Source organism: Schistocerca nitens, chromosome 5 (genome assembly GCF_023898315.1).
Source record: "Schistocerca nitens isolate TAMUIC-IGC-003100 chromosome 5, iqSchNite1.1, whole genome shotgun sequence".
In the NCBI taxonomy this organism is placed as follows: domain Eukaryota; kingdom Metazoa; phylum Arthropoda; class Insecta; order Orthoptera; family Acrididae; genus Schistocerca; species Schistocerca nitens.
This window is the reverse complement of record NC_064618.1, coordinates 323,835,905-323,857,236: the sequence shown is the minus strand read 5'-3', so window position 1 is coordinate 323,857,236 and position 21,332 is coordinate 323,835,905. Positions and strand designations below refer to the sequence as shown.

The 21,332-nt window shown below is 40.8% G+C and overlaps 1 protein-coding gene across 4 annotated transcripts in view; it reads left to right on the top strand.

Moving 5' to 3' along the window:
• LOC126260249 (kinesin-like protein KIF21A) overlaps positions 1–21,332 on the top strand; it is a 532,099-nt gene that overhangs the window by 312,583 nt on the left and 198,184 nt on the right. For all 4 annotated transcript variants that reach the window (XM_049957568.1, XM_049957567.1, XM_049957569.1 and 1 more), the window contains exon 2: positions 13,348–13,570. In XM_049957568.1, the coding sequence (XP_049813525.1) occupies positions 13,348–13,570 (223 nt within the window). The remainder of the gene's footprint in view (positions 1–13,347; positions 13,571–21,332) is intronic.

Here is a 21,332-nt window from a genome sequence, read left to right as displayed (position 1 = left end):
CGGAAGCAGCGTTGCCAATTTAGCGACTTTGTCGCTAGAAATGGCGACTTTTGCCTTCGTCTTAGCGACAAAAAAAACTTTTTAGCGACAAAAATTATTTAGCGACTTATCTGGCGACTTTTGGAGTACTGACGACTCAAAACTATTTTGGGCCAGTATTTTCATTAACAAAACTAAGGTTTTCGCTATAGAAATTGTCTGAGTCAAGTTAGTCTGAAGAAAATAAAGTTTATTTGAAGAAGAGATGCATTCAGTTTAGCCTGAAACTCATAAAAGAAATTCAACAAAGTCTGCCAAGTAAAGTTACGACCCTGAAAAAAATGTCAATGCTGAGTGTTGAAGAAACACTAACAGTGAATAAAAATAATGCTGTAGCGGATGTAGCCCAAGAACTGGGTTTTAGTATCAATTTCATAGACTGTATGTTGCAAGAGTGGCATAATATCAACTTCATTAGGTGGAATAACACTACTAACACTGTTTTATTTTGGAGTGAGGTTTTGTAGTATGAAAATACCGCAGGGGAGAATCCTTTTTCTTTGATTTCACAGCTAGCAATGACTGTTCTATGCCTACTGCATTAAAATGCAGAAATGGAAAGAATATTCAGTTCTATGAACATAAAAACTAAACAACGTAACAGATTATCGTTAAAGACAATTAATGCTTTGATCATATTGAGAGACCAGCTGAAGAAACAAAATAAAGATTGTGCATCTTTTTACATACCGTCAGACGTATTGGAGCTTGTTGGAACGAACAAAAGTTACCCTTTTGCGACAAAACCAGTCGAACTGCATCATCTGTAGAGCGAAGTTCAACCCTCTACATCAACTACAGTTCTGTCAGAGCATGAAACAGAAGAGTTATTCGATCTTCTGAGTGACGACGATGAATAGCTGACATACCGGTATGTATATATTTTGTAACTTAATTTGTTTTCTTGCTTTCTTTTGTTACAAATATAGTTGTATATTTCTAGTATATTTGACTACTGTGATTGAAACAACAATTTATGTGTTGCGTCAATTATGGTAACTAGTTTAATTAAACGTTAGCGTATTTTATATATATGTTGTTGCAAGCGATGCGTCATTTAATTAAGACAATAAAGCAATTACGTATGAGAATTTTTATTAATATTTTATCCCCCCCCCCCCCCCACACTGGCTTATTGCACCATTCACAGCACGAAATTTTCAGTACACCCCTAGTAAAATCAGTTTTAGCGACTTTCTAGCGACTTTTGATAATGAATCTAGCGACTCGGGTTTTTTAGAGTTGGCAACACTGGGCGGAAGAGGTTGTGGACTATTTAGATAACATAGAATATGAATCTGCAGAAGAACGAAACCAGTAACATGATTCCGATACAAGTGATTGTGAAAGTGAACACAGTGCTCACAATATATACACAACAATTTCTGATTTGGATGTCTCACAAGACTACTATGGGAAAAACAGGTTTAAATGGTCGCGAAACCCGCCCAGTAGTTTTAGAACGAGAAAATCTTATATTATTGTTCAATTACCGGGACTGATTGGATCTGCTCGGCAATGTAAGCCTTCTATGCCATTTGAAGCATGGTCTCTGCTTATTACAGATGATATGCTGAACACTATAGTAGATCACACAAACGCACAAATTTCTGAAGTGAGTGCAAACTGTGGTGTGACTGCGACTTATGTTGATAATGTGTCTCTAGAAGAAACGCGAGCTTTTTTCGGATTGATTTCTCTTACAGGTTGCTTGTAAATCTGATCATGAGAATGCAGACTCGCCTTTTGCTACGGAGCTAACAGGAAGACCAATATTTAGAGCAACAATGTACAAAGAACGGTTTCTTTTTCTTCTGTCTGTTATCGTATTTGGTAACAGAGCGACAAGGGAACAGAGAAAACAATCAAATGACAAGTTGGCAGCTATTTCTGAATTGTTGAACAAGTTTACATCCAACTCCGCAACAAATTATAGCCGCTTAAAATTTGCAACAGTTGATGAAATGCTAGTAGGTTTTCGTGGACGCTGTTCTTTTAGAGTGTATCTGCAAAACAAACCCCAAAGATACGGGTTAAAAATTATATATTTGTGTTGTGCAAATTCTTACTATCTGCTAAACGCTTTTATTTATTCAGGGGAGGTGACAATGACAAATCCATCAAAACTAAGCATCCCAACGCAACCTGTTCTGAAGCTGGTTCAACCAGCGTAAGTGAAGATAACTGGTTCACCTCTGTAGAACTGGCTAATGAATTACAAACGATTGGTCTGACATACATCGGTGCCCTTAGCAAACAGAAACATGAAAGTCCGGCAGAATTCTTGCCCAATAAATCATATTAAGTGGTACATACAAAATTTGGTTTCACGAAGGGTTTAGCAATATGCTCCCATGTCCCTAAGAAAAGTAAATCAGTAGTCATGCTGTCATCAATGCATCGTGACAAGCGCATTGATCAGCAGAGTGGTAAACCAGATATTATTCTATTTTACAATTCTACAAAGGGAGGTGTGGATGCTCTTGATCAGATTTGTGCTCTCTATAAATGTGTAAGAAGATGTAAAAGGTGGCCATTAGCCATATGGTGGGCTTTAATATTGTTAACAGTTACGTAATGTAGCAGTACTCCAATCCTAATACAAAGATGTCACGTTTTCAGTTTATGAAAGAACTGTCAACATCTCTAACTGAAAAGCACATGAAACATCTCTCGCAACAAGTTTGAAAACAATTAATTCAGCATTTCGTTTGGAAGAGAGGGTCCAACCATCAAGCCCACGTGGGCCTAAAAAGCGCCAAAGATGTAACTTTTGCTCAAAAAATCTTGACAAAAAAGTGTCAAGATGCAACAAATATGTCTGCAAAAACCACACTCAGCAGAAGACATTCTGTGTACAACCCAACAAAAAGTAACTTTATTACGAACAACATTTTAGAAATTGAGATTTTGGTTAAGCATAAAGTAATGGTTGTTAATTTCTTTACTATGCATTAAAAAGTTACATTTCCCCTTTCAGAGGTTAATTTGCATCTTAATCAACTTGGCGGATGAAACAAAAAAGAAGAGTTACTACAATGGAAAATCGTTACTTTAAAATTACCTCTGCATTGAGGATTGAAAAAATGTTGACATTATTTTGTTTTGTATGTGTTTCTGGCTTCCTTAAACCTCATATTTAGATTAAAGAAGTTGTAAAAAATTTGAAATGAATGTGTATAAAACAGTTACCATAAAAATTGCAGCAAAGTATATGGAGATACTAATAATTTTTGGGGCCACTAATGACCCAACGATTGCCCGCAGCTCGTGGTCGTGCGGTAGCGTTCTCGCTTCCCGCGCCCGGGTTCCCGGATTCGATTCCCGGCGGGGTCAAGGATTTTCTCTGCCTCGTGATGGCTGGGTGTTGTGTGATGTCCTTAGGTTAGTTAGGTTTCAGTAGTTCTAAGTTCTAGGGGACTGATAACCATAGATGTTAAGTCCCATAGTGCTCAGAGCTATTTTATTTTATTTTTATTTTTTTTTTTTTTGACCCCACGATAATAGCTGTGGTAGTCAAAAATGTCGATGGTAACTCAGGATTTGTTTATCATTTATCGGATTTTCCTGGCGCAAGGAAAATGTATGTTTTTGTCATCCAATAGACGCTTCGCATTTTTGTGATGACTGCAGGGAATAAACAAGGAACTGCTTCATTGTTAGCAAAATATGCAGTATTAAAAAATTATCATAAGAATTGTACTATAAGAATTTCCTTTCAGTTCTTGCGGTAAGATAGATATCAAATGATGAAAATTTAAAATTGTGGCAGTTTTCCCCATATCTTACTAAAATGTATATACTGTTATTGAAAAATACATTTATTTTCGTTTGTGTGGATAACAGATTTTTTTGAACGTGTATTAAGGGAACCTACCCAGAAACTGTACACCAGTAGGCCTATACAGAAGTGCCCAGTTGCATCGAAACCATGTTGAAACCTTCAAATAAATAAAGCATACTTTAGATTAATGTATTTATTTATTTATGAATTAATTTCACCTGACAAGATTAAGGGGCTCTGGGCGTCCTTACAGCTAACCAGACTTCCGCAGTGAGTAGATATAACAGTTAGAATAATAGATGAAGACTGCATAAGAATTTTTGGCTTTATTAACATTTCTCATTATGTTCTTGTCGAACGTGAGTAGTCACATCTACATCTATACTCCGCAAGCCATCCAGCGATGTGTGGCGGAGGGCACTTTACGTGCCACTGTCATTACCTCCCTTTCCTGTTCCAGTCGCGTATGGTTCGCGGGAAGAACGACTGTCTGAAAGCCTCCGTGCGCGCTCTAACCTCTCTAATTTTACATTCGTGATCTCCTCGGGAGGTATAAGTAGGGGGAAGCAATATATTCGATACCTCATCCAGAAAAGCACCTTCTCGAAACCTGGACAGCAAGCTACACCGCGATGCAGAGCGCCTCTCTTGCAGAGTCTGCCACTTGAGTTTGCTAAACATCTCCGTAACGCTATCACGCTTATCAAATAACTCTGTGACGAAACGCGCCGTTCTTCTTTGGATCTTCTGTATCTCCTTTGTCAACCCGACCTGGTACGGATCCCACACTGATGAGCAACACTCAAGTATAGGTCGAAGCCACCTCCTTTGTTGATGGGCTACATTTTCTAAGGACTCTCCCAATGAATCTCAACCTGGCACTCGCCTTGCCAACAATTAATTTTATATCATCATTCCACTTCAAATCGTTCCGTTCGCATACTCCCAGATATTTTACAGAAGTAACTGCTACCAGTGTTTGTTCCGCTATCATATAATCAAAAACTCCTGACAGCAGTGCGAAAGAAATCAATGTGAAGATGTTTACTAGTCACAGGCAGAGCGAGAAGTAACAGGGTAAGATAAGCAGTTGAGACAAAAAGAAGAAAACAGAAATGGAGATGAAAAACGCATAGAGACGGAAGCTACGACGATGACAAAATATTAAAGCTTTAATCGCCTCTCATCTGCGGCATGGTTTTGAATACGACGCACGTAGCAGGGTAATTCGTTCCTTAGTCGTATGGTTGAAATGGAAAAGGAGATGGAGAAAAACTTAGTGTTGTGCAAAGGTACAGCCAAGATCCTTGACATATTCGATTTGGTATTTCAGTCGTTGAATGACATTAGTTATCTGATATGTGAGGAGAGGTGCTGACGACACTGCTGACTAAGAAACCGATGAAGTAAGCAGAGCGAAGCGAAAATCACTCTACCTACCCTGTCACATCTAACCAAAGTGTAGGCAGGGCTGATGTGATCAAACGGCCAAATGTGGCACACATACCGTACGCAAGCATTCATCGCTAGCCCGAGTCGTGTGAAGTTTTCGCCATTTCTGCCGTGTTGAAGCAAATCACAATAGTAACGATTCGGTGGGACTAAAAACGGCAGTAAATCTTGAGCTGAAAATATTCTTCTAAATATTTGGATTGACTGTAGGCGCGAGAGATTTCCTGCAAAAAGCAACAGTTCTTCCCAATCTGGATGCCTATCCACGATTATGCTAAGGTCTTCTACTGTTTTTGAAATGGTAATTGTATACGTCTTCTGAGAGGACTACAGTCATAAGAATTCCTATAGCCTGGCATTAGTCACAGCCTTGTGATTTAGAAGCATCCTTTAGCAGTAACTAGGGAAATCGTAGGAATGGTGCCAAGTCTTCCCGGCGGCGAAAGGCACGGCTGCGTTTGTATACTTGAAAACGTCACCGCCTGCTGCAGTGACGACAAGCCGTGACTTAATAGTGTTGGCTAGGAGCGGCAGGTTGCGCGATTTCGTGACACCATCGCTTGGTTTAAAAGCCTTTCCAAGTTTCGTAATATCAGTACCGAAGTTTGGGAGCCTGTCACTGTAGTCACAGCGTTGCCTTAAGGGATTACTTCAACAGCATGACGATAATATCCCAGGAGTCCTTACAACGCAGTGTGATTTATGTGTTAATAACATAGTATCAGCATAGATTATAAAAGCAACAAGGCTTCAGACACGGGTTGCAACATGCAAATACACAGCTTAAAGCCAGTGCACTTGTGATACTGACATCAAGCGTGTAGTCGGCCAATGTCACATGATAGCCGTTTTTCTAGCTTATTTTCCGTAGAAGTGTGGGCAGTAGTTTCAAATAATCGTAAAAGTACAACGCTATAATGTACCTTACTGCTTTTAAATAAAATAGCAAGATACGTTTTCAGGTTAAGTAAATTCCACATTTTAGTCGCTTAATTTCCGCAGGTTGTACAGTCCATAACATTTTAGTACTTACGAACGACAGCACAACTATTCATATCCGCCTACAAGCAATGTATAAACAGATATTTGTTTTTACTAAAGTAACGCGGTGTGTCTAAAACAGCAAACTTCCGGTGTCCTAATTAAAAAAAAATTGTTTTACATGTTTTCGTTTGCTTTTTAAAGCGACTAAGAAGTAAACAAACGCACAAAATCATCTTCATAAAATACAGATAATCTTCCGATGCGTACGCATGTTTGCATGGCGGAGTGACTGCGTTCGTGATTCGGTGGTGAGCGTTTCTGGATAGTGACTCGAAGCTAGATTCGATTATTGGTGCCCCTCTTGGAATTTTGTACTGTGGAAAACTACGTGAAGGTTACCCAGCCTCGGTAATAACAGGGAAGCTGTTTGGATAAGTTAGTAGCGGCGGGCCCCCAGAAGTCTACGAAGTGGCATCAAATCAAGAGAACTTGCAGCCATCTACCCTCCCCATTCTCCGTGACCCCACTGGTAGCTCAGACATGGGCCGACTCTTGGGGGGGGGGGGAGGGGGGGCATCCCTATGTCTAATAAACTTCGTGCGAACAGGGAGACGCCCACAACGTGACGTTCTTCGCTGCGACTCTCCCGGCGGAAATGTACCATCCTGCATACCAGGTTGACCTATGACTTTTTACTCTGTAATGAGCTGCCCCCCCTCCCCCCTTTTGTAGTTGTATCGAGCGGATCGACGTGTTCGGGTATGGAGATAACCCCGTGAATCCATGACCCCTGCATGTCAGCAGGAGACCGTTAAAGCAGGTGGAGGCTCTGTAATGGTGCGGGGAATGTGCAGTTAGTGATACGGGACCCCTGATACGTCTAGATACGACTTTGAAAGGTGACACGTGCGTAAGCATCCTGTCTGATCACCTGTATCCATTCATGTCCATTGTGTATTCCGACGGAATTGGGCAATTCCAGCAGGACAGTGCTACACCCCGCACGCCCAGAATTACTAGAGAGTCGTTCCAGGAACACTCTTCTGAGTTAAAACACTTCCACTGGTTTGAACACTTCCACTGGCCGCCAGACATGAACTTTATTGAGCATATCCGGGATGCCTTGCAACGTGCTGTTCAGAAGAGATCTTTACCCGCTCGTACTCTTACGGATTTCCGGACAGCCTTGAGGGATTCATTGGGTCAGTTCCCTTCAGCACTATTTCAGACATTGCAGGAGTCCATGCCATCTCGTGTTGCGGCACTTGTGCGTTTTTATTTTCAGCTGTTCTGCACATCTCACAGCTTGCAGCCAACAATGTTCATTTTCTTTCCAAGCGGCTAGCTGCGAGTTACGAACTAGACTGAGAGAGAATCTCTCCCGAATGCTGCGCTGTTGCCGTATTTTGCGACAATGCAGTTTCATTCACAGAGCGACCGAATTATTCATTCAGATGTCGATGTTATTTTCTTGTAGCAGTATAGCTGTGAATGCCTATCTGTACATGTTTTAGTGTGATTTCCAAATGAAAATGTTACGTGACGGCAAGCAACTTTAATTAAATTGCATGTCTGTGGAGTGTTGTCGTAATTGTGCGACAGGATTCGTGATTACCTGTCAGAAAGATCACTGTATGTAGTAATCGACGAAAATTATCGAATAAGACAGAAGTGATATCAGGAGTTTGCAGGGAAGTGTTATAGGCGCTCGTGTTTCCGATCTAATAAACAATTTGGGAAACAATCTGAGCAGCCGTCTTAGACTGTTTGCAGATGATGCTGTGATTTACCATCTTACAAAGTCATCAGAGATTTCAACAAATTAGAAAACGACTTAGACAAGATATCTGTATGGTGAGAAGAGCGGCAATTAAAACTAAATAATGAAAGGTCTGAAGTTATCCACATGAGTACTAAAAGCAATCTGCTAAATTCAGTTAACAGGATAAAACAAACCATTCTAAAGGCTGTAAATTCAGTTAAATACTTACGGATTACGATTACGAATAACTTAAAATGCAACTATCACATGGATAGCGTTGTGCAAAGTGTTCCAAAGACTGCAGTTTATTGGCAGAACACTTAGAAAATGCAGCAGGTCTACTAAAGAACTACTTACAGTATGCTTTTCCATCCTCTTCTAGATTTTTGCTGTTGGGGATGGGATCCATAGCAGATCGGATTGATCGAAAAAGTTAAAAGAAGGGCAGCTCATTTCGTATTTTCGCGGAGTAGGGGAGAGACTGCCTCGGATATCAAAAGCGCATTGCGGTGGCAATGATCGAAACAAAGGCGTTTTTCGTTGTGTCAGGAGTTTCTCATGAAGTTTCAGTCGCCACCTTTCTCCTCTGGGTGTGAAAATACTTTGTTGGCACCCATCTACGTAGGGGAGGACTGATCGTCATAATAAAATAAAAGAAATTAGAGCTCGCACGGAAAGATTAAAGCGGTCGTGTTTCCTGCGCACTATTCGAAAGGGGGAATAACTTGGTGGTTATACGAACGCTGTGCCATACAATTGAGAAATGCAGAGTAATCATGTAGATTTAATAAAGATGCTTCACAAGCCGTTCACAAGGTGTACGTCCCGCATTTACAACTTCTTCAAATGTGAAACTGAAATCGGTACTTCAGCTTTTGACATTTTGGAGACTCAAGAACGAACTGCAGAAGCACGTGTTAGCAAGAGAACTATATAGAAAATAGTAAACAAAAGTGTCGGAGCTGTAGAAACCCCAGAAAAATTTTAGTGTCGCCTGAAAATCATCTAAATCGCAAGAAACCTGTGACACAAGTAGGTGGTTTTGACAACGAAGTTTTAAAACGCTCCAAGTTTGAAATGTATATAAGAAGGGAATATGTAACATCACAAAAACTTTTTAGAATTATGTGAGCAGACTGGCTTCAAAGGTATCGCTTCGACAATGCAAATAATTTTAAAATACCTAGCACGAACGACGTCCGTTATAAAGACGCACGGTACAAGAGGAGGAAGTAGTTCTACAGTGTGTTACCTTGGTGAAACATTGGTGAATCAGAATCATTCCATGAATACCTGCTGGAAAATGAATGATGGGACTGGCGGTTTTAAAGTTCCCATAGAAGAAGATTCTCGGATACTTACTCTGCATGCTCTTCTTCTGATATGGTTCCTGAGAGTAAACTTTTATTTAGGTGTAAGAAAAACAGTAGTGACTACCATTCGGAAATGAACATTGTCACTTGCAAGAAGTGATTCACTGAACAGTTCTTGCCATACCTAACTTTGAAGTCGGTCATAGTAACTACCGTGCCAGTTATCATTCAGCTGTTAAAGAGGAATTACGAAGTACGAGTATCAGGAAAGGGGATATTGTGCTCTGGCCGCAAAACAAAAATATTCCGGACAATATAAGTCAGACTCGTACTGAACTCCTGTAGCTTGTTACTTTATAAAAGTCAAGCGACAGAATGTACAAATTTGACTTTTTTGCATGTGAATGTGGTCACACAGTTTTGCGTTTACCCACATATTAGTGTCAGGATAAACCGATGGAATTAATCTGCGCACTGGTTACAAGCTGTGTGTGTGTGTGTGTGTGTGTGTGTGTGTGTGTGTGTGTGTGTGTGTGTGTGTGTGTGCGTGCGGGGGGGGGACATCAAAGATAACAGATACTGAAAGTCTTGTGCATGAAGCAATAGACGACATACCCCTTCAGGCAAGGGCACACAGTGTGTGTCACGCTGAAAAGTTTCGGAAATAAGACTTTCACAAGGAGGTGAAGATAGATAAAAGTCTTGAACGCATCATCCTAAATTTACCATCAGATGATTCGGGCATGGACTCAGATAGCAGATGGTATTACGATGTAGACTTTGAAACACAGTGAATGATCTTTCTTGGCTTTAAACACTCGTGGTTTAGAAACATTTTAGTCATATCAATTGCATGAGAACTTCCTAGGTTTTATTGATTAGGAATATGAAGCCTGTGAAGCATTCAAACTATAATGTTAAACTGATTGCCCAAGGGAGAGTTAAGCTTTTCCCATTCTCTTGTATTACTCGCGAGAATGCGGCTGGATAACTTCGTCAAAAACTCCAGTGTTTCGACACGTAAATCCCTGTCACGAATTGGAAAATGCCATAAAATGAAAGGGATGGTTACCTGTCGAGACATCGGTAGTTTTCGACGTTATCGGTCAGCATTCCGTCGAGTTACTTAGAGAAGATTGTTAATTGTTAGCTTGTTCAATGGATCAAAAATGCGTTCTCTCACTGTAATGTCGAACGAGTTAGTTTAAACTCATAATGCTTGTTGACACCGAAAAATATATCATACTGACAACTTTTACGATAGTCTTTTGTACTAGTCTGTGCTACCAGTAATTCTTTTTTATGCATAGTTATTTTCCATTGAACTGCAGTGAAACACACCTACATACGCGTATTATACACATTTAAAATATTATGAGGAGTAGAAGCAGTTATCAAACAAATATAATGATTTCGGTTTGAGTTTGAAGTTTATTTTTTTATGTTATACATTTTTACTTATAGACAAATCGCAGTAAATGACAATTATTGCAACTTTTTCGATGATCTTGTCGTTAGACAAACGTCGTTTTGAGAAAAATTGACGCCTTCACAAAGCTATTATCAGCTTTTCTCGCCTTCCCATGTCACACAGACAATTGCTGTGGAGAGTGGACACAGCCTCAAGACTCACAAGTAAGATTTCTCTCATCTCCTCCACGCTCTTCAGTGTATGCTCGTCACAAGTGTGTTAACAATGGGCAGCAAAAATGCAGACAGCCACAACAATGGACGAAAGTGAAGACGCCACAAGAAGACAGCCATTTCAGATGAACAGAATAGTCACAACAATGGACGACAATGAAGACGCCTCAAAAAGACAGCCATTTCAAATGATCAGAACAGACCGAAACACAAGCAAAGACAGAAAACGATTACTGGTACTTGAAGATCTAGGTACATTTGTTAGATATTTTTGTACTGCCGTTTTTTGCTTGGTAGTGTTATACGTCGAAACAAGTACAGTATTAAATAATTAACAAAATTTTTAAAAATTGTGACTGGTAGCTATTTAGGAAACCTGTTCATAAACAGGAAAGTAAGGGGTGAGCGTCCTATAGGCGACGAAGTCATTAGAAGTAGCGACCCCTGCATGAGGTTCGAGGATGCGGGACAGATCCATTTCCGACGCAACGTTGCCATGAAACGAACACTTCCTGTGGAGCTGCACCAAAACATCCTGTATCAAATGAGTTCCTGAAAGTGTGCGTTCCAAGGTACCTTGCTGGTGGTATCATTGTGGTTGTGTAGGCCGATCACATGCGGTTTCCAACCCATTAGCACACGAATCAATTTTGAACATTCAGTTCAACATATTTTTTGCCAACCTCTGTTGTTACTGATTGTACTATAACCGATATTGAACAGGATTTCTAATGAATAGTCCATTAAATTTCGGGCATGCAGCCGTGCAAATAAAATGTATTCCATCCTCAGACGATACGCGGCCTATATATCAATGTAAGAAATTTTGTTTGCGCGGCTGCATACCCGAAATTTAATGGAGGGCTTCTATAAAACACACACACACACACACACACACACACACACACACACACACACACACACACACACACACTTACTTCTGTTGAACTAATAAAAGTGTTCTGCCGCTTATTTGGTTGTGGAACACTCATTTGACTGTTCTGCAGGCACTCACTAGGCGTAAGAATTACGATCTGTACAGCATCCCACCGTTGTTGTCACAAGTCGTGTTGCAAACAGCTTCGTAGTGCGCACTGCGTCACTCACTGCCTGTAAAGGACACGAAGCGAGTTCTGAAACGTTCCCTGCAAGGACGCGGTACGTAGTAAACACCTGGCGCGCTGAATGTTGGCGTATATAGCTCATAGCTCGTGAGGCAGTGACAGCTGTAGCCAAAAGCGTCAAATGCATCTCCGGAAGCGCCAATGACACCCACTGCAGATAGCGCAGCAACGTTGCTCACACGTTCATTCTCCGTGCCATACGAAGTCACTTGAAATATTTACACATTTTCTTAATTAAGATCGCGAGACAAAATATTAATCACTACCTTAAAAGAGCACGCTCATCGCTTTGGAGCTCTGTAGAAGTTGTAGAAATGGTAACAGGCACTCATATGAGTGGAAGCAGTGCAGTAAAATGGGTTACTGTGGAGACATGGTTCAAATGGCTCTGAGCACTATGGGACTCAACTGCTGAGGTCATAAGTCCCCTAGAACTTAGAACTACTTAAACCTAACTAATCTAAGGACAACACACACAACCATGCCCGAGGCAGGATTCGAACCTGCGACCGTAGCGGTCGCGCATTTCCAGACTGTAGCGCCAGAACCGCTCGGCCACCAGCGGCCGGCGTGGAGATATGGCAGGAAGGAGCTTTCTTGTCCGGACGTGAATGAACCTCCCGATTTGCTCTGTTTTAGCGTTGTCGATCCAATGTATCTGCGAGGAATGGTGTACCGCCCGCAACCATGTAACATGGCCTAAGAACAATGGTCGTAAAAATATCCATCGGAAGCCGTTTGGCCTACTGGGGGCTAAACTTTTAAAGGTCACTGGATTGTTCTTCGATCTTTGAAGGGTTTACCACTTACTCTTTCCTTGTTTCACTATCTTTCTCCCCTATATTAAGTGTTTTATCTGTAACGACTAATAAATTTTCTGAGTGTTATTCTTATGGCTTTGAACCTGTTTAAATAATTTTTGTCTAAGTTGACTTCAAAACATTATCAAAATCAACTGTTTACCCTTTACCATGTACATCTTATTAATATGAACTGGCCTAACCTCAGTGATATCACCTACTTGTTGACAGAACATGGAACATTCAACTCACACCCCCTCCTTGACGCCTAAAAAAGTTACACGGCACTAAATATTGAGATACTTCCAATTACGTACTTTTTTAGCCGGTAAAAGTTAGAATATAATTCATCGACATTAGTTCCTTTAAAATACCTTTTACTCATAGCTCTGCAGAAAAGTAATCTATTCTGGAATACTAAACATGCTTCTTATTTTTGTTTCAGAATCCGACCACAGATTCCTCGAGAAGTAATAGATATGTGTCGTGTATGTACTGCTGTGACCCCAGGAGAGCCGCAGGTGACTCTGGGATCTGATAAGGCATTCACATATGACTATGTATTTGATATGCCTGTAATGCAAGATGAAATTTATGGTACCTGTGTCAGCAGTTTGGTTGATGGTTCCTTGGAAGGATACAATGCAACAGTACTAGCCTATGGGCAAGTAAGTTCGCAATCTTTGCGCAGTGAAGGACTGAGTAAATGACAGTCATTGTGAGACTAGCATAGTTCTAATGTTTGCCATCATAATATGGGAATCAACAAGAGAAAAGTGATGGTGTTACGCTTGGATCAGCAGATGCAAGATAATAATGCAATCTACATACGTTTTGTCTTTTAACATGCCTGGTAACTTTGATGCCATACTATACATCTGGTCTGAATGTGAAAGTCCCATATTGCAGTGCCTCTTTTGTTTCAATGTACCGTGCAACGTCCTTCAGATATGTGCGCATGTCTGAAGGAACAGACATTACTACGACCATCAGCTGTGTGAGGTATAAGAATCATATTATTGGTGTTTGAAAATATTGTGAAATTCCAGCTACACATCGAATTGGTGACAGTGAAAATTTGTGTCACACCAGGACTCGAAACCGGATTTCCCACTTTACGTGAGTGATTGACGTAACCGCTTTGGGTATCCTAGGATGCTGCCTGGGCAGACCCAAACTTCCATATGTCATTTTGTCTACATCATATACTCGCACAAATATGTTGAATCTCGAACAGTGAGAGACATATGATGAAGGTCAAGGCATTATATCTAGATTCCTTCAGACGAGCATGCATATCTGAAGGAACAGGCACTGCTGCACTAAACAGGTGTACGGAACATAAGAATTATATTTGTATTTGTGAACAGGGTGAAATTCCAGCTACACATTGTATTAGTGACAATGAAAATTTGTGCCTGACCGTGATGCGAACTCCCCGCTTTGCCACTTTGACCCGGACAAATCCAAACTTCCATACGTCACCGTTCTGCGTATAGATTGGCAAAACTATTCTTTTCACAGATCAGTTTAGAACTGGTGACGCACTGAACTGAACTAGCTCTTTTTCATGACTCAGCACTCACCTCCACCACAAAAATAAGTAGAAGAAAGATTGCCTTTTTAATTCAGGTCACTAAATCTGTATTTTTATCTGATTTGGGCCTTTGAAAGAACATATAAAGAGGGGTAATAATTTTGTATTATGTCCCTAGTAATTTTCAGATATAGGCGTTTTAAATTTCGTTTGCTGTAAAAATATGTAACAACAAAATCCTAAATATTTTTTATCAAGCAGAAAAATTTTAAGAATGAAGACGAGTCTTGTTATGTGTTGATTCTTTTATTGGAAAAAAATACAAAAATTATAACAGCTGTAATTGAAGTGTATCTGCAGTCATCACTTACAGTTAGTATTACTGTATGATGTGTTCCCATAAAGAAAAAATTAATAAATATTGTTGTTCCGGCCAACGTGGTATCCTTCCCACTCTTTCAATATAGGGTGCCTAGGAAGCTATTTTCTCGGATAGCTAGACAATAATTCAAGCAAATCTTATTAATGGAGTTTATTACAGTAAGTTAAGTAGATAATACTTAACTTTACGTATTTATAAAGATGGATCGCAAGCAAATCGCAACGTTCAAATAACCAGTGCACTTCGATGTATACAACTTCCATGCAAGCAAATAATACAGTTCACAAGTCGCTGCTATAATGTTTATATCACGGCTCGTCTTCCAGTGCGTCCGCGGCTAGGGGGAGCGGCGCTTACATTCTCTTCGTATAGGGGCCGCTCCTGTCGTGGTGTCGTCCTAGTCGGCGTATCAATTGCTGACGTCGTCTCACAGCCCCCTCTGCTGTAACGTTTCGTGCCGACGTGCCGGCGCTTGATGTTACGCCGGAACAGTAGTCATTTATAAATGAAATTTTACCAATTTTAGTCAATGTCTCTTTCTCTTAGTGCTCATTTTGCCTGCTTTTGAAAATATTCCTTCATAGGCCACTGATGTTCCTATGATACATAATTCTTTTAGAACCAGTTGATATCAGAGGCAAAAAATGTAGAAATAGGAGTACCACAAGGCAGCATCCTAGGGCCCATATTGTTTCTTGTCTATATAAATGATTTTCACACCTCAGATGATGCAGCCAAAGCAATAATATTTGCAGATGATACTAGTGTGATAATAAGTGCACCAAAGCAAAAAAATGGCTCTGAGCACTATGGGACGTAACATCTGTGGTCATCAATCCCCTAGAACTTAGAACTACTTAAACCGAACTAACCTAAGGACATCACACACATCCATGCCCGAGGCAGGATTCGAACCTGTGACCGTAGCGGTCACACGGTTCTAGACTGTAGCGCCTAGAACCGCACGGCCACACCGGCCGGCGCACCAAAGCAATTGCTACCAACAACTGCTGATAAAGTACTAAATTACATCCACTCTTGGCTCAATGCAAACAGGTTGACATTGAATGTAAATAAAACAAATTATATGCAGTTTGGGAAAAGATGTCAAAATATAAATCTCGATCTGGTGTGGGGTGACAAAGCCTTAGACAGAGTGACATCCACAAAATTGCTGGGGATTCATGTGGATGAAAACTTAAATTTTAATGACCACGTAATAAAACTTGCACAGAAACTTAATTCAGCCTGTTTTGCCCTCAGAATTATTGCAAATGTTTGTACCTCAGAGGGTGCCAGAATGGCATATTTCGGCTATTTTCAGTCTCTTGCCACATGCGGAATAATATTTTGGGGTTCCACAACAGGGCGCCTAATACAAATTTTTTTGTTGCAGAAGAGGGCCATCCGAATAATAACTCAGTCATCCACAGACACAATGCAAACCCATATTCAAAAAGCTTAGAATACTTACTATACCATCATTATACAAATGTGTATTGTATGTCAGGACCCACATTGCAGATTTTCAGACAAATGCCGACTTTCATAACTACAATACCCGTAATAGCGCAGCACTCCATACTCAGCGAACAAAAAGAACGAATGCACAAAGGCATGTGAGCCATATCGGCGCAAAACTGTACAACGCACTGCCAGTCAACATCAGGCAGTTAGAAGATGATAACAAATTTAAAACAGAATTTAAAAAATTTCAAGTAGAACAATATTTTTATTCTGTAAATGACTATGTAGGTCAATAAATTTTTTCTGGTGATATTTATAAAGGCAACATGGAAAATACTCTATCTGTACCTAATCATTCATTACCTAATCATTCATTACATTTACATACTTAAAGGACAGCTGTTGTGTGATGTAAATATATACTTAAGCAGTGTTGTGTATACAGGGTGTTACAAAAAGGTACGGCCAAACTTCCAGGAAACATTCCTCACACACAAAGAAAGAAAATATGTTATGTGGATATGTGTCCGGAAACGCTTACTTTTCATGTTAGAGCTCATTTTATTACTTCTCTGCAAATCACATTAATCATGGAATGGAAACACACAGCAACAGAACGTACCAGCTTGACTTCAAACACTTTGTTACAGGAAATGTTCAAAATGTCCTCCGTTAGCGAGGATACATGCATCCACCCTCCGTCGCATGGAATCCCTGATGCGCTGATGCAGCCTTGGAGAATGGAGTATTGTATCACAGCCGTCCACGATACGAGCACGAAGAGTCTCTACATTTGGTACCGGGTTTGCGTAGACAAGAGCTTTCAAATGCCCCATTATTGAAAGTCAAGAGGGTTGAGGTCAGGAGAGCATGGAGGCCATGGAATTGGTCCGCCTCTACCAATCCATCGGTCACCGAATCTGTTGTTGGGAAACGTACGAACACTTCGACTGAAATGTGCAGGAGCTCCATCGTTCATGAACCACATGTTGTGTCGTACTTGTAAAGGCACATGTTCTAGCAGCACCGTATGAAATCATGGCGGTGAATCGAAGTAGTACAGTACATACTGACGAAACTAAAATGAGCTCTAACATGGAAATTAAGTTTTTCCGGACACATGTCCACATAACATCTTTTCTTGATTTGTGTCTGAGGAATGTTTCCTGAAAGTTTGGCCGTACCTTTTTGTAACACCCTGTATAAAGGCTTGCCGTTTAGGGAGGACAAAACTAAAGCCTTATGAAAAACAGACTATGCATTTAAAATAACAAGCACGGGTGTATATAGGCTATATTAATTTCATTGTATTATTATTAACTTCATTGTATTATTTTGTTTTGTACTTCTTTTCGTATATATTGTTTGTGTCCCATTTCTTTGAAATGGCTTACATGTACCCTTGAAAACATCCATACAATATTTATTGACAACGGATGGATAAATAAAATCAATAAATAAAACAGTGCTGGTCACAGCAGTTTTCTTGTTTCCCCGCCAATTTAAGGGATTGCTGTATTTAGGCAAATATCCCTCCACTAAATATTTGTCCAGTTTGACAGTTGCTGTTCTTTCTGGGTCGTGACTTCCTTGCAGCTGACTAATAGTTTCATTGAGCTCCTACCAGATGAAGTAGTCTCATGTGTCACAGTGATAACTGGCTGAGAAATGAGCTCTTATTTTTTCTTGTTAAACAACCAACGCCTATATTTCTGCAATATCCTCCGCTTAGCAGTCCTGGAATGTTTTGTCGTGTGAAAATCCTGGCCTTTGAATTGGGGGTCCAGTAACATTGCCTGACTAATGAGTTCATTGTTGGAGGTAACCCCAAACCACTCTGATAATGCTTTACGAAAATTATCAACCACTCGCTATTTCTTGAGTATATTCTTTATTTTTGTCTTTAAAAGATTTTAGTTACTGTTTCATTCATCTTGGCAAGATTTTCATTTTTAAAAGAGAGACTGCTTCCTCTGAGGACACTGCTTTGGTTACCTCATGGAAAACTTTCAAAATCCTTAAAGGCTGTTGCATTATCTTTCAGTCTGTACCATAAAGGTGATTAATTTTCCATCTAAAATAGCGAGGCAATAAATTATGGGATCTTTAAAAAGTAAATCTTTGCAGCATTTCGTAAGTAGAGTTCCATATGGTTGGGACAACTTGCTTTAGTTTCAGTCGTTTTTTTTTTTAACTTTCTTGTATTTCAGCAAATTTTCTTAAAGCAAAGGCTCCCTCCTTAAGAAAGATAACAACTCATTTGACCTCGTCAACGGTTTTCTGTATGGGCATCTGAATTGCGTGTTGCAGAGCGAGGTTTAAAGAATGTGCAATGCGTGGGATGTGCGGAAGTTTCAGAAGCATGCAGTTAATTTCATATTTGACGCATCTTCTGTTGTTATGGAAGTGATTTGAAAATTGATATTATATTTGGGATAACAGACTTAACTGATTTTGAGATGTTTTCTGTCGTATGTCTGTCTTCGAATTGTGAACACTCTTCTCATCTATGAAATCTGCAGTCAGTGCATAGAAACTAATATTACTTGTATTTACGCTCGTCCACACGTCAGACGTAAGACAGACTGGCGTTGCGGTAGTCAAATCATTTTTAATTTTATCAAATAACTCGTGGTGCAAACTGGGTATTAGAGAGTTTGACAACGTTTTTACATGTTTTGACTTGTTTAATTATATAAATTACTTATTGGTTGTTGTAAATGAAGAACAGTTGAGGGTGAGGGCACCACAAAAGGAAAATATCAGAACTTGGTTCAGAACTTGATGACACTAATGGGCTGGATGCATCTTGAGAGTCAATTTGTCTTTCTGGGTAGATGCCTTCAGCCAAGGTGGAAGCAGACCTCAGTGACGACAGTTCACGAGAAATGTATTCTCGAATTTCTGCATCGATCGATGGCGATCTTGATCGGCTTCCTGATTCACATCGTTCCAGAGGTACTGTAGGATGCTCTGATTTTAGATGTCTCTTCAGGTTTGATGATGACCACAGCCCATGGCAGTTATCTGCTGACAGTAGACGCATTTTCCAGTTCCTTCCATTTTGGTAAAATGGTACCGAACATGGCTCGTAATTCTTCTACATGAAGGCAATGTGGATGAGATATTGTTGTGCTAAAGTGAAAAGTACATAGCTAAAATTAAAATATTTACTATTAACATAGACGTTTCAAATTGTAAAAGCTTAAAGCGAGAAAAAATATACATTCAGCACATTCTATAATCAGAAGTATAATCAGGATGTAGAACGTTGTGATCTGCGAAACCTAGACCCACAATTGTGTGAAGTTTCTATCATATATATATATATATGAAAGCGCTGGCAGGTCGATAGACACACAAACACACACACAAAATTCAAGCTTTCGCAACAATCTGTTGCCTCACCAGGAAAGAGGGGAAGCAGAGGGAAAGACGAAAGGATGTGGGTTTTAAGGGAGAGGGTAAGGAGTCATTCCAATCCCGGGAGCGGAAAGACTTACCTTAGGGGGAAAAAAGGACAGGTATACACTCGCACACACACACATATCCATCCACACATATACAGACACAAGCAGACATATTTAAAGACAAAGAGTTTGGGCAGAGATGTCAGTCGAGGCGGAAGTGAAGAGGCAAAGATGATGTTGAATGACAGGTGAGGTATGAGTGGCGGCAACTTGAAATTAGCGGAGATTGAGGCCTGGTGGGTAACGGGAAGAGAGGATATATTGAAGAGCAAGTTCCCATCTCCGGAGTTTGGATAGGTTGGTGTTGGTGGGAAGTATCCAGATAACCCGGACGGTGTAACACTGTGCCAAGATGTGCTGGCCGTGCACCAAGGCATGTTTAGCCACAGGGTGATCTTCATTACCAACAAACACTGTCTGCCTGTGTCCATTCATGCGAATGGACAGTTTGTTGCTGGTCATTCCCACATAGAATGCATCACAGTGTAGGCAGGTCAGTTGGTAAATCACGTGGGTGCTTTCACACGTGGCTCTGCCTTTGATCGTGTACACCTTCCGGGTTACAGGACTGCAGTAGGTGGTGGTGGGAGGGTGCATGGGACAGGTTTTACACCGGGGGCGGTTACAAGGGTAGGAGCCAGAGGGTAGGGAAGGTGGTCTGGGGATTTCATAGGGATGAACTAACAGGTTACGAAGGTTAGGTGGACGGCGGAAAGACACTCTTGGTTGAGTGGGGAGGATTTCATGAAGGATGGATATCATTTCAGGGCAGGATTTGAGGAAGTCGTATCCCTGCTGGAGAGCCACATTCAGAGTCTGGTCCAGTCCCGGAAAGTATCCTGTCACAAGTGGGGCACTTTTGTGGTTCTTCTGTGGGGGATTCTGGGTTCGAGGGGATGAGGAAGTGGCTCTGGTTATTTGCTTCTGTACCAGGTCGGGAGGGTAGTTGCGGGATGCGAAAGCTGTTGTCAGGTTGTTGGTGTAACGCTTCAGGGATTCCGGACTGGAGCAGATTCGTGTGCCACGAAGACCTAGGCTGTAGGGAAGGGACCGTTTGATGTGGAATGGGTGGCAGCTGTCATAATGCAGGTACTGTTGCTTGTTGGTGGGTTTGATGTGGACGGACGTGTGAAGCTGGCCATTGGACAGGTGGAGGTCAACGTCAAGGAAAGTGGCATGGGATTTGGAGTAGGACCAGGTGAATCTGATGGAACCAAAGGAGTTGAGGTTGGAGAGGAAATTCTGAAGTTCTTCTTCACTGTGAGTCCAGATCATGAAGATGTCATTAATACATTTGTACCAAATTTGGGTTGGCAGGCCTGGGTAACCAAGAAGGCTTCCTCTAAGCGACCCATGAATAGGTTGGCGTACGAGGGGGCCATCCTGGTACCCATGGCTGTTCCCTTTAATTGTTGGTATGTCTGGCCTTCAAAAGTGAAGAAGTTGTGGGTCAGGATGAAGCTGGCTAAGGTGATGAGGAAAGAGGTTTTAGGTAGGGTGGCAGGCGATCGGCGTGAAAGGAAGTGCTCCATCGCAGCGAGGCCCTGGACGTGTGGAATATTTGTGTATAAGGA